The sequence below is a fragment of the Sorex araneus genome, chromosome 9 (genome assembly GCF_027595985.1).
Source record: "Sorex araneus isolate mSorAra2 chromosome 9, mSorAra2.pri, whole genome shotgun sequence".
NCBI classification, from domain to species: Eukaryota; Metazoa; Chordata; class Mammalia; order Eulipotyphla; family Soricidae; genus Sorex; species Sorex araneus.
The window spans coordinates 2,326,300-2,338,516 of NC_073310.1; the positions used below are offsets into that span (position 1 = coordinate 2,326,300).

A 12,217-nucleotide genomic window follows, 5' to 3' on the forward strand; every position below is an offset into this window, starting at 1 on the left:
CGTATTCAATCCCCGGCATCCCGTATGGCCCACCAGGAGTGATTGCTGAGTGCAGAACCAGGAGTAACCCCTGAGCACTGCTGGGTGTGACCCAAAAACAAACAAACAAAAAAGAGAGAGAAATAAAAATTCCATGAAGGAATAATATGTGGTGCCTTAGAATCTAGCTTCTTGGGGCTGGAGCGATAGCACAGCGGGTAGGGCATTTGCCTTGCACTCGGCCAACCCGGGTTCGAATCCCAGCATCCCATATGGTCCCCTGAGCACCGCCAGGGGTGATTCCTGCGTGCATGAGCCAGGAGTGACCCCTGTGCATCGCCGGGTGTGACCCAAAAAGAAAAAAAAAAAAGAATCTAGCTTCTTTTTTGGCGGGTGTAGCAGGGGGTCCAGCCATACATGGCAGTGTATCTTTCTGACCCAGATCCTTGCTTTTTGCTATAAATTATCCCCCCATATGAGGGGGCACAAAAAACTTGGCAATGGGAAAACGTATCTGAATGTATAATGAACAAAAACTAACTCAAAATAAAGCATATCATGAGTTTGAGGCGTTTCTGGCAGCACCTGCTCACCCAAATGGCATTTCTTGTGTGAAATGGGGTCACAGGTACAAAACTATTTTTGGGGGAGTCTGGAAGCCGGGTCAGCTGCATGCACGGCAAACACTCTACAGGCTGTACTGTGGTCCCAGCCCCAAAGGGTAGAAAAAAAATTTTTTTTTAATTTCTTTTTGCTTTTTTTGGGTCACACCCAGCGATGTTCAGGGGTTACTCCTGGCTTTGCAGTCAGGAATTACTCCTGGCGTGCTTGGGGGACCATATGGGATGCTGGGGATTGAACCCGGGTCGGCTGCGTGCAAGGCAAACGCCCTACCTGCTGTGCTATCACTCCGGCCCCAAGGGTAGAAAATTTTTAAGTAGCCTGCTGTTGAGGGTGAATTTCTAGGAAAATTCACATCAGAAGAAACTATTGACAAGGACAGACAGCAGAAGAGCGGCTGTGGAAGCAGCTCCGGGCTGGGCGGCCGGAGATAAAGGAAGAAAGGGCTACTTTCAGGCCTCTGATAGTGCGGCCGGGGAAAGCAGCTTCTAACAGCACTGAAGTTTCATCCACGAGACGTCAAGTCTACACTGCGTGTCTGAGGCCCAGGCCAGCCCCCACCCCCTAGAGTCCTGGTGCTACCCGCAGTCCCAAAACACTTAAATTTGGTGTGAGGGGAAAGTTCGGCTTTATACTTTCACATTTGGGGAAATGTGAAAAAAAAAATACAATTTTCCCAGCACCGTTGTGGATTTTTCAGTCTTATTTTTGGTCTTATATCTGAGCGCACCCTGCAGTGCTCAGAAATTGCTCCTGGCTATGAGCAATTTACTCAAGAATTACTCCCAGCCATGCTCAGGAGGCCCTGTGGGACACCAGGGCTGGAACCCGGGTCTGTGCGTGCCAGAGCCCTCCGCTCCGTCCTGTCGCGCAGGCGCCCAGTAGGAGAGACTCTTCCTCCTTGAGTAGACTTGCGACCCTCGTTGACAGTTACTCGGGCATATGTGCAAGCACTTGCTTCTGGGCTGTTCCTTTGTTCTCATCACTCCCGGTGCACGCGCTTATTTGCTATTTCCGGGTGGCATTAACCTCCCAAGTCCTCTCTTTACATCACTGAGTCCTTGCCCCGGCTTTGTTGATTAGAAAATTGTACCCTCCGAAAGTAGTGTTGTTGGTTTGCTTTGCTTTTCCCTTTGTTTCACCCTCATGATTCCAGAACTCCATGTGGAGATGATCCAGCATGCCTTCCAGAAAGTTCCAGTATATTCTCTGTTGCTCTTTTCTCCTGATGAATATCACAACCATTTTTTTTTTAATTTGGATTTTTAGTTTTCGGGTCACACCCAGCGGTGCTCAGGAATGACTCTGGTGATGCCCCAGGGAACACAGGGGATGCCGGGAGGAGCAGGAAGCAAGGCAAAGGCCCTCCCGGCTTGTACTGTCTCTTGGGACCAAATATTACAAACTTCCAATCCCAGCACTGGCCCTGCACCACGGGCGAGCCATCTGCCCACGCCTGTGGGCGAGAGGATGGAGACGCTTCGCAGGGTGGGCTGGGCACACAGGGCCCTCCTCATCGTTTCTAGCACTTTCCTCGCATCTGGTCGCTCTGCTGGCATGTAGCCGGGATCCCTGCGGCTGGGGACCCCACAGGCATCGTGTATGCGGCCAGCTGGGGTCCCCGCGGGCACCCTGCTGTGGTTGGGGTCCCCCGTGGGCCCTGTGCGTGCGGCCAGCCGGGGTCTCCGTGGTTCCCGTGCGTGTAGCCAACTAGGGACCCCATGAGCCCCGTGCGTGTGGTCAGGGTCCCCCGCGGGCCCCGTGCATGCGGCCCGGCAGGACCTCCCGCGCCCCCTGCGCAACCCCGTGGATCTCGGCGCCTCTTTCCCCTCACCCCCAGCCCGGGTGTCCGCGTGTCCGCGCGCCGGCCGCGGGGCCCGGGTCCGAGGGGCCTGTGCGCGCGGCGCTGTCCCCGCCCCCGTCTCCGCGGAAACGCGGCGCGCGGGCGGCCGGGGCGGGGCGGGGCCGGCCGCTGCCCCCGCCTCGCGTGCCCAGCCCGCGGCCGCCGCGTCCCCTTCCCCTTCCTGCTCCCGCTGCCCGGCGGCCGTGGCCTCGCGGTGGCCCGGGCCGCACCCCCGAGCCCGGGCGCGATCGCGGCGGGGCCGCCCGGGGCCCCCAGTTTCCTGCGCGCGGGGGGAGCCGGGCCGGGCCGCGGGGCCATGGACTCGCCCCCGGTCCCCGTCCCCGGGTCCGACGACGACGGGGAGGACGAGGCGGGGCCCGAGGGCGCGCTGCGCAAGAGCCCGTCGCAGCTGACCGCCGAGGACGTGTACGACATCTCGTACGTGGTGGGCCGCGAGCTGATGGCGCTGGGCAGCGACCCCCGCGTCACGCAGCTGCAGTTCAAGATCGTGCGCGTGCTGGAGCTGCTGGAGGCGCTGGTGAGCGAGGGCTGCCTGGAGGCGGAGGCGCTGCGGCTGGAGCGCGACTCGCTGCAACAGGAGCTGGAGCGGCTGCGGCGCGCGGGCGGCGGCGCGGTGAGTGCGGGGCGCGCGGGGCGGGGGCCGCGCGGCTCCCCCACGGCGCCCACCTAGCCGGGGGCAACCCCGATCCTGACGTTTTCCAGGTGCCTCGCCCGTCCCCGCCCCTTCTGGACTGTGTCTCATCACCCCCTTCCGGGAGTCTTTGAGCCGGACCGAAAACTCCATCTGAGCAGGAAGGGCCAATGTCACGTCCAGGGCCGCAAGACCCAGGCCCCGGGATGTGCCCGAGCCGCCTCTTGGGGCTGTTCGCTCTTAGGCCACACCCGCGGGCGCTCAGGGGGAAGCCGCTCCCGGCTCTGTGCTCAGGAGTGAGTCCTGGGGGGCCCCAGGGATCTGGGCTGGGAGCAGGCCGGTGGGTGCAAGGCGGGCGCCCTCCCTGCTGTGCTGTCGCTCCGGCCCTGCAGAGCAGCTTCATTCCTGACGGTGCCCCATGGAAACAGCCCGGCTGCAGTCGGTTGGGACTGGACTCATCCACCGGGTGGAATACTGCACAGCCGTGCACAGGAACGGAGGGCTACCGGGTGGAATACTGCACAGCCGTGCACAGGAACGGAGGGCCGGGCCGCGGCGGAGAGCTAGAAGCCGGGCACAGAAAGGGGTCTGCCATCTCCTGGCACGGAGATCAGGAACAAGGGAGAGTTTCACTGGGACCCACTTCACCCTCTGCGCCGGGCGCTGAGCCTGGGGGTGATGAGGGGGGACGCTGAGACACCCCCAGCTCTAGAGGTTGCTCAAGGCTGTAGGCGGAGAAGGGGCAGGAGCAGCCAGGGAGCTCCGGGCACTGTCCCCTCGGCTGCCCTCTAGGCTCAGGCTCGGGTGCTTGGAGACTGGCGTCCACGCGAGGTGGCCTGTGTCCCCACCTACCCCAGACTCCAGCTCAAGCCCTGCCCAGGACGCTCTGCCCCCGTGCCGTGTCTGGTCTGCAGTTCACCCTGGGGTGTGGCCCTGGGTGTGGGTTTGTGGGGGTTCCTGGTGGAGCACGGGGATAGGACCCCCGCCCCAGGGATGGCATCTCCTCCGCCCAGATGGCAGGACGGGGCAGGGCAGCGCGGTGGTGGTGACCGGCTGGTTCACAGCTGGGCGCCGGGGATATCTCAGAGGAAGCAGGCAGGAGACTAGGGGCCCCAGGGGCCACCGGAAGGAGGGGGCAGGAGGCGGCCCTGCCCGAGGGAGGGTGAGAGTGCTGGGCGCTGTCACCCACACCTGCCCGCTTGCTTCCCCTTTGTGGGCCGGTGGCTGCTCCGCGCGCGCAGGGCGCCCCGGCTCCGCTTTCGTTTCCAAACGTTGTGCTTCCTCCGGGCAGAACGTGGAATTTCTCAACTCGGGGCGGGCCGCGGGCTCGGCACTTGCCTCCCACGCAGCGGAGCAGGCGCGACCCCTGGCATCCCGCGCACCCAGGCGGGGCCCCAAGCCCGGCTCACCCTGGCCCCTGCACAGCTCGGCGGCGGCAGTGATCAGTGTGCCCGAGAGTCGCCCGGGCCCCTGCAGGTTCACCCGGAAAGCCGGAGTGTCCCCCCAGAACACGCCCGGGCCCTGCCCACGCGGCCGTCTCCGCCTGCCCCTCGGATCTCGCCCGCCAGCTCCGGGAGCCAAGCTCAGCATCAGGCCTTACCGTTCGCCAGGGTGGCCTCCAGATCCACCCTCCGTGTGGCCCGTCACCAGAACCTCTTTCGTCATTTTTATTGATTTATCGATAAATTTATCTTTTATTTGGGGACCACACCAGCCATGCTCAGGGCTTACTCCTGGCAGTGCTCCGGAGACCATATTTGATGCCAGGATCAAACGTGGGTCGACCCCATCCAAAGCAAGGTCTTCCCGCAGTGTTATCTCTCAGGCTCCAAATTTCTTTCTTTCTTTCTTTCTTTCTTTCTTTCTTTCTTTCTTTCTTTCTTTCTTTCTTTCTTTCTTTCTTTCTTTCTTTCTTTCTTTCTTTCTTTTTTGCTTTTTGGGTCACACCCAGCGATGCTCAGGGGTTACTCCTGGCTTTGCACTCAGGAATTACTCCTGGCAGTGCTTGGGGGACCATATGGGATGCCGGGGATCGAACCCGGGTCGGCCGCGTGCAAGGCAAACGCCCTACCCGCTGTGCTATCGCTCCGGCCCCTTCTTTTGTTTTTTATTTTGTATTTTTTTAATTAATTTTATAAAGTTGCTCACAATGATTTATTAACATTCCGAATTCCAATACCAATCCTACCTTCCCACCACCATTATTTGGAATTTTCCCAGCCACCACCAAGCTTGCCCCAACAACAGGCCCGAATTTCTTTTAAAGACTGGATTGGTGGGGCTGGAGTGATAGCACAGCGGGCAGGGCGTTTGCCTTGCACGCGGCCGACCCGGGTTTGATTTCCAGCATCTCATACGGTCCCCCGAGCACCGCCAGGGGTAGTTCCTGAGCGCAGAGCCAGGAGTGACCTCTTCTGAGTGCAGAAGGAAAAGCAAGAAGGAAAGAAAGAAAGAAAGACTGGATTGGGTCAGGATGATGGTCGAGAGGGCTGGAGCACAGTTTTGGATTTTTTTTTTATTAAATTTTTTAATAAAGTTGTTCACAATAATTTATTACATTAAATATTTCAGCACCAATCCCACCACCATTACACCTTCCCACCACCATTATTTCAAATTTTCCCACCACCACCAAGCCTGCCTTAAAGGCAGATGCTAAGTAATTTATTTTGTTCTTTTTTCTTTTTTCTTTTTTTTTTTTTTTTTTGCTTTTTGGGTCACACCTGGCGACACACAGGAGTTACTCCTGGCTCTGCACTCATGAATTACTCCTGGCGGTGCTCAGAGGACCATATGAAACGCTGGGATTTGAACCTGAGTTGGCCACGTGCAAGGCAAATGCCCTACCCGCTGTGCTATCGCTCCAGCCCCAGTAATTTATTTTGTATTGCGTCTTATAAATAATCCACTAAAAATTATCCAAAAAAGTTTCCCTAGGGGCTGGAGCGATGGCACAATGGGTAGGGCATTTGCCTTACACGCGGTCGACCCAGGTTCAATTCCCAGCATCCCATATGGTCCCCTGAGCACTGCCAGGAGTAATTCCTGAGTGCAGAGCCAGGAGTAATCCCTGACCCCTGTGCATTGCCGGGTGTGACCCAAAAAAGAAAAAAAAAAAGATTTCCCTAGAGGAAAGTGTGTGAAGGCTTGCATCCCATATGGTCCCCTGAGCACTGCCAGGAGTAATTCCTGAGTGCAGAGCCAGGAGTAATCCCTGACCCCTGTGCATCGCCGGGTGTGACCCAAAAAAGAAAAAAAAAAAAAGATTTCCCTAGAGGAAAGTGTGTGAAGGCTTGCATCTCACCTGGGGCCCTCGGCCCTGTGGAGGTCGCTGACGCTGCTGCAGGTTGGGCCCTGTGGGGAGGCCCAAGTCACACAGGGCTGGAGAGAGAGAACCGTGGACGAGGCGTGAGCAGTGGGTTCAAGCCCCAGCACCCAATGTGGTCCCTTGAGTCCCATCAGGAGTGACCCCTCCGCCCCCCAAAAAAAAATCTTGCCAGTCCGGAGCGATAGTCCAGGAGGGAGCGTGTGTGTCTTGCACGTGGCTGTTCGGGTTCGATCCCTGGCACCCCATATGGGCCCCCGAGCACGGCCAGGAGTGATCCCTGAGTGCAGAGCCAGGAGGAACCCCTGAACAATGCTGGATGTGACCCCAAAAGAAAAAAAATGTCGCCAAAGAATGTTCTGTTTGAGGGGAGGTGTGGGCCACACTGAGCACTGAGCCCAGAGCAGCCTGCAGCTCTGCCTGGGCGGCCCTGCGTGTTGTTCCGCCTCCAGCCTGGACTTCTCTGCCTGCAGCGCCCGCGACCAGCCCTGCCGCTCTCCCTCTGACTCGGGAGTGGGCGCGGGCACCCTGGTAGCTGGCTGGAGGGTGCGGTCCCGGGCGGAGCGGGGCGGGCGCGTGCTCCCCGCTGAGCGGCTGTGCTCTCTCCTAGGGCGGCCTGGGCCCCGACAAGATGGTGGTGGACCTGGCCGACCCCGAGCGGCCGCGCTTCACGCTGCAGGAGCTGAGGCAGGTGCTGCAGGAGCGCAACAGGCTCAAGTGCCAGCTGCTGGTGGCGCAGGAGGAGCTGCAGTGCTACAGGAGGTGGGCGCGGGCGGGCCGCGCTCCGGGGGCTGAAGGGACACGAGTGGCAGGTGGCACGTGCCAGGGCTGGGTGAAGCTCAGGCCCGCAGCCCTGAGGCCCACTCGGATGTAAAAACCAAATTACTGAAAGGTAAAGAATGGGGGCCAGAGCCTTAGTACTGGGCCAGGGCAGTAGCACAGCGGGGAGGGCGTTTGCATTGCATGCAGCAGACCCGGGTTCGATCCCGATCCCGGCATCCCATGTGGTCCCCCGAGCCCCACCAGGAGTAACCCCTGAGCACCGCCAGGAATGGCCCCAAAAGCAAAATAAATAAAAGCAGCTGACCTGGTGCCAGCCCTAGCACCACCGTGAGCCTGTGACTTAGAGCCAGGAGGGAGCCCGGGGCCCTGCCAGCGCAGGCCCCACAGGCAAGAAGAGACAAGAACAAGAGCAAATTACAAAAGAGAGAGAGAGGGGGGAGGGAGGGAGAGGGAGAGAGAGAGAGAGAGAGAGAGAGAGAGAGAGAGAGAGAGAGAGGAGGGAGGAGGAAGGGAGGGAGAGAAGGAGAGAGAGGGAGATAGAGAGGGAGGGAGGGAGAGAGAGGGAGAGAAAGAGAGGAGAGAAGAGAGAGGGAGAGAGAGAGGGAGGGAGGGAGAGAGAGAGGAAGGGAGGGAGAGAGAGAGGGAGGGAGGGAGAGAAAGAGAGAGGAGAGGAGAGAGAAAGGAGAGAAGAGAGAGAGGGGGAGAGAGGGAGAAAAAGGGAGAGAGGGAGGGAGGGAGGGAGAGAAAGAGAGAGGAGAGAAGAGAGAGAAAGGAGAGAAGAGAGAGAGGGGGAGAGAGGGAGAAAAAGGGAGAGAGAGAGGGAGGGAGGGAGGGAGAGAAAGAGAGAGGAGAGAAGAGAGAGAAAGGAGAGAAGAGAGAGGCGGAGAGAGAGGGACGGAGAGAGGGAGGGAGGGAGAGAGAGGGAGGGAGAGAGGGAGGGAGGGAGGGAGAGAAAGAGAGGAGAGAAGAGAGAGAGAGGAGAGAAGAGAGAGGGGTAGAGAGAGGGAGAGAGGGAGAAAAAGAGGGAGAGAGAGAGGGAGGGAGAGAGGGAGGGAGGGAGGGAGGGAGAGAAAGAGAGAGGGGAGAAGAAAAAGAAATGAGAGAAGAGAGAGAGGGGGAGAGAGAGAGGGAGAAAAAGAGGGAGAGAGAGAGACAGGGAGAGAGAGAGGGGGGGGAGGGAGGGAGATAGGGAGAGAGAGAATGGGGACCAGACAGATAGTTTAGGCAGGACGCTTGGATTCAATCCTGGCATCCCTTATGACCCTCCGAGCCCTGCCAGAGTAATTCCTGAGTGCAGAGCCAGGAGTCACCCCTGAGCATGGCCGGTGTGGCCCCAGAGCAAGGGAAAAACCCGCTAACAATGGGCCGGAGAGAGCGTGGTGGGATAAGGACGAGGCCAGGAATGAGCCTGAGCAGTCAGGGGTGGCCCCTAGCTGAAAGCAGCCCGTCCGCTGAGGCGTTCTCCTGGCACGAGACCTGATCCGACTCGTGGCATCTGCCCACCCGGGCGTGCCCTCTGCCCTGAGCCCTCTGGAGCCAGTGTGCCCTCCCTGTGCCTCCGGCTGCTCTCCACGGTGGCATGGCATGTGGCTTAAATACTCATTGAGTACATGCCAGGCGGCCTGAATTTCCTTTTGGGGGTCCCACGCCCAACTGTGCCCAGGGTTCTGGGGGTCAAACTGGGCTTGGCCACGTGTGAGGACTTAGCTGCGTGTCTTTCTCGGACCCTTTGATAAATAAGCGTTCTTGCTGCTGCCTGTTTACTGGGCTGCTCCTGGGGTGCTCAGGGGCTAGGAAGGGGGTGAGCCAGGACCTTACACATGCAAAACATCTCCTGTCATTTGCGTCACAGCAGTCCAGGGGCCCCGCGTTAGTCTCACGTATGCCCTTAGCTTGGGAAGGCCGATGCCCTGACCGGCCTCCCTGTACTGACTGGGCCACCAAGGCTTGTATTAGTCTCTTTAGGGAGGGGACTGCGGGGGAGTGCCACGCCTAGGGGTGCTCAGGGATGACTCCTGGCCCTGGACCATATGGGGTGCCAGGCTCTGAACCCGGGTCAGCCTCGTGCAAGGCAGACACCCTACCCGTTGTCCTCTCTCCAGGCCCTTGTGTTCTGCATGTTTGTTTGTTTTTTTCCTGGGGGTTCGTGGGTCAGGCCCAGCAGAATGCAGGGGTCGCTCTCTGCCGCACGGCAGGGGACCGTGTGGTCTGGGAGTTGGACCTGGACCTCAGCCTGCCGAGCTCCCCGCCACGTCAGTTTCATACGCTCTCGTGCTCCTGGAAAGTGGAGGGGCCTGGAGTCGTGGCCGGTGCAGTTAGGCCGGGAGAGAACGGAGGCTGGAGCCGGGAAACGGAAGGTTCTTCTCAGGACCTGAGCCAGAAGCTCCGGACTGCATCTTCTTTTTCTCCGGGTGGGGGAGGGTGCCCACAGAGGGCGGCGCTCAGGGCTCACGCCTTGGCAGGGCTGGAGGAACCTCGAGAGGTGCCGGGGATGGAGCCCAGGTGGGCCACGTGCAGGGCCGACACGTACCGCTCTGGCCCCTGGGTTCGAATCCTTCATTGATGACCTTGTGACGGCTGAATCCCGAGACCCCGAGCTTTAACATCAGTCCCACTTATGTGCCCCTTTCCCCAGTGGCCTGATTTCGTCAAGAGAAGGGCCAGGAGGAAGAAGAGAAGAAGGTGCTGTGGTTGCCCGGGCCAGCAGTGCCGGTGGGAGCAAGCAGGAGAAGACCGCCCTGCGGAGGCTGTGAGTGCCGCCTGCCAGGGCCCGGACCCGGTCAGACACCACACCTGTACACACACCTGTACACGCACACCCGCACCCACAGACACCCGCAAATGCACCCCTAACCACGCACACCCGCACCCACATACTCCCACCACACCCACCCCTAACCATGCACACCCGCACCCACGTACTCCTACCATACCCACCCCTAACCATGCACACCCGCACCCATGTACTCCTACCATACCCACCCCTAACCATGCACACCCGCACCCACGTACTCCCACCATACCCACCCCTACACAGGCACACCCGCACCCACGTACTCCCACCACACCCACCCCTAACCATGCACACCCGCACCCACGTACTCCCACCATACCCACCCCTACACAGGCACACCCGCACCCACGTACTCCCACCACACCCACCCCTAACCATGCACACCCGCACCCACGTACTCCCACAATACCCACCCCTACACAGGCACACCCGCACCCACGTACTCCCACAATACCCACCCCTGTACATACTCACCCGCACCCACGTACTCCCACCATACCCACCCCTACACAGGCACACCCGCACTCACGTACTCCCACCATACCCACCCCTGTACATACTCACCCGCACCCACAGACACCTGCAAACGCACCCCTAATCATGCACACCCGCACCCACGTACTCCCACCATACCCACCCCTACACATGCATACCCGCACCCACAGACACCCGCAAATGCACCCCTACACAGGCACACCCGCACCCATGTACTCCCGCCATACCCACCCCTGTACATACTCACCTGCACCCACAGACACCTGCAAATGCACCCTTGTACATACACACCCTCACCCACATATTCCCACCATACCCACCCCTGTATATACACGTCTGCACCCCTATACTACATACCTGCACCCACACCCACAATACCCACCCCTATACATACCTGCACCCACACACCATGCATACATATTTATATACATCTGCACACACATACACCCACGTATACACACATACATGCCTCCACCCACATACGCCCATACACTTATGTGCCCACCCCCTGCACACACAAAGCTGCATCTGTACCCACATCCCTACCCATCCACTCCCTGCACACACGTCTACCACATCCACACCCACGCCCCACGGGGAGGGGCCCAGCTCCTGGCCTGGCAGGAGGGCCCCCAGCTCCGTCCATGTTTGAGCATCTGCCAGGCAGTCACACAGAATGACCCAGTGACCCTCTCAGGGAGGAACGGCGCGTGTGCCCATTCTGGCTATTCTGGCCATGGAGAAGTTGAATAGTGACCATTGAGCTGGTATGAGTCGCCTGCAGGAAGGGACAATCCACTGCCTTCCTGTGACACAATAGTTTCCAACAGTAAAAACCATGACAATAATTACTTGGGTGCTGGGGGTTAAATCCCTTACCTCTCTCCCCTCCGAGCCGGGGGATCTGGCACCTCCCAGTCTCCCAGTGTTGACACGTGTCGTGCCGTTTCCCCAGTATCTCCCTCACGTCTGTTCGTTCCGTTGATCCCCCATTTCTTTGGGTGCAGAGCCTCAAAGCAGAGCAGGGGGCTTGGTTCCTGCCCGAGCCAAAGGCAACTTAGTTGCCTGCAGTTAGCTGACCTGGCTTTAATCCCTGGCACCCCTTAGGGTTCCCCGAGCACCAGCCTCTGAGCACAGAGCCAGGAGTCATGAGCATGGCCAAGGGTGGCCCTAAAATTTAAAAAAAAAAAGGTGCAGAGGCCGTTGGCGGGGGGAGGCCCATGACACACGCCCTGGCTGCAGGCCTGCTTCCGCCCCCTCTGATCCCCATCTGTTCTCCCAGGTTCTTTTTCCGGTCAGGGAAGCAGTCCTAGACCGAAGGCCGTGACGACGATGGCAGCACCTTCTCAGGCCCAAGAAGGCAACCTGCTGGCGTCCAGAACGGTCTCTCAGTGCCACCACTGTCCTCCTCCTTCCCTTCTCCCGAGGCTGGGGAGGGACGGCCCCCTGCTCCAGCGCTGCGGAGCTGGGCAGCCCCAGAGGCTGGGCCCCAGGGCCTCGGGAGCACTTCAGAGCACCCAGGATGGAAGGAGCCACGATGCTCTGGGTCGAGGGCAGGGCGCGGCTGCTGACTTCTCAGGGGCGCTCTCCCCACGCTTAACATTACTCCATTTTGCTAATGTGACTTTCTCTACATGGGTTTTGTATTAAAGATGACTTGAAGCTTTGCTGGAGTGTCGTCTCTCAGGATGCGGGCGGTCCGTTGGGCTCCATCTCACGCCGGCC

General features: G+C 59.4%; 1 protein-coding gene across 1 annotated transcript; it reads left to right on the top strand.

Moving 5' to 3' along the window:
- Positions 1–2,561: 2,561 nt before the first annotated feature.
- Positions 2,562–12,159, top strand: RILPL2 (Rab interacting lysosomal protein like 2). Its single transcript, XM_004611026.2, has 4 exons — positions 2,562–3,077; positions 7,031–7,182; positions 9,839–9,952; positions 11,775–12,159. The coding sequence occupies exons 1-4, from the start codon at positions 2,760–2,762 to the stop codon at positions 11,803–11,805; spliced, it is 615 nt and encodes a 204-aa protein (XP_004611083.1). The 5' UTR covers positions 2,562–2,759; the 3' UTR covers positions 11,806–12,159.
- The last annotated feature ends 58 nt before the right edge of the window (positions 12,160–12,217 follow it).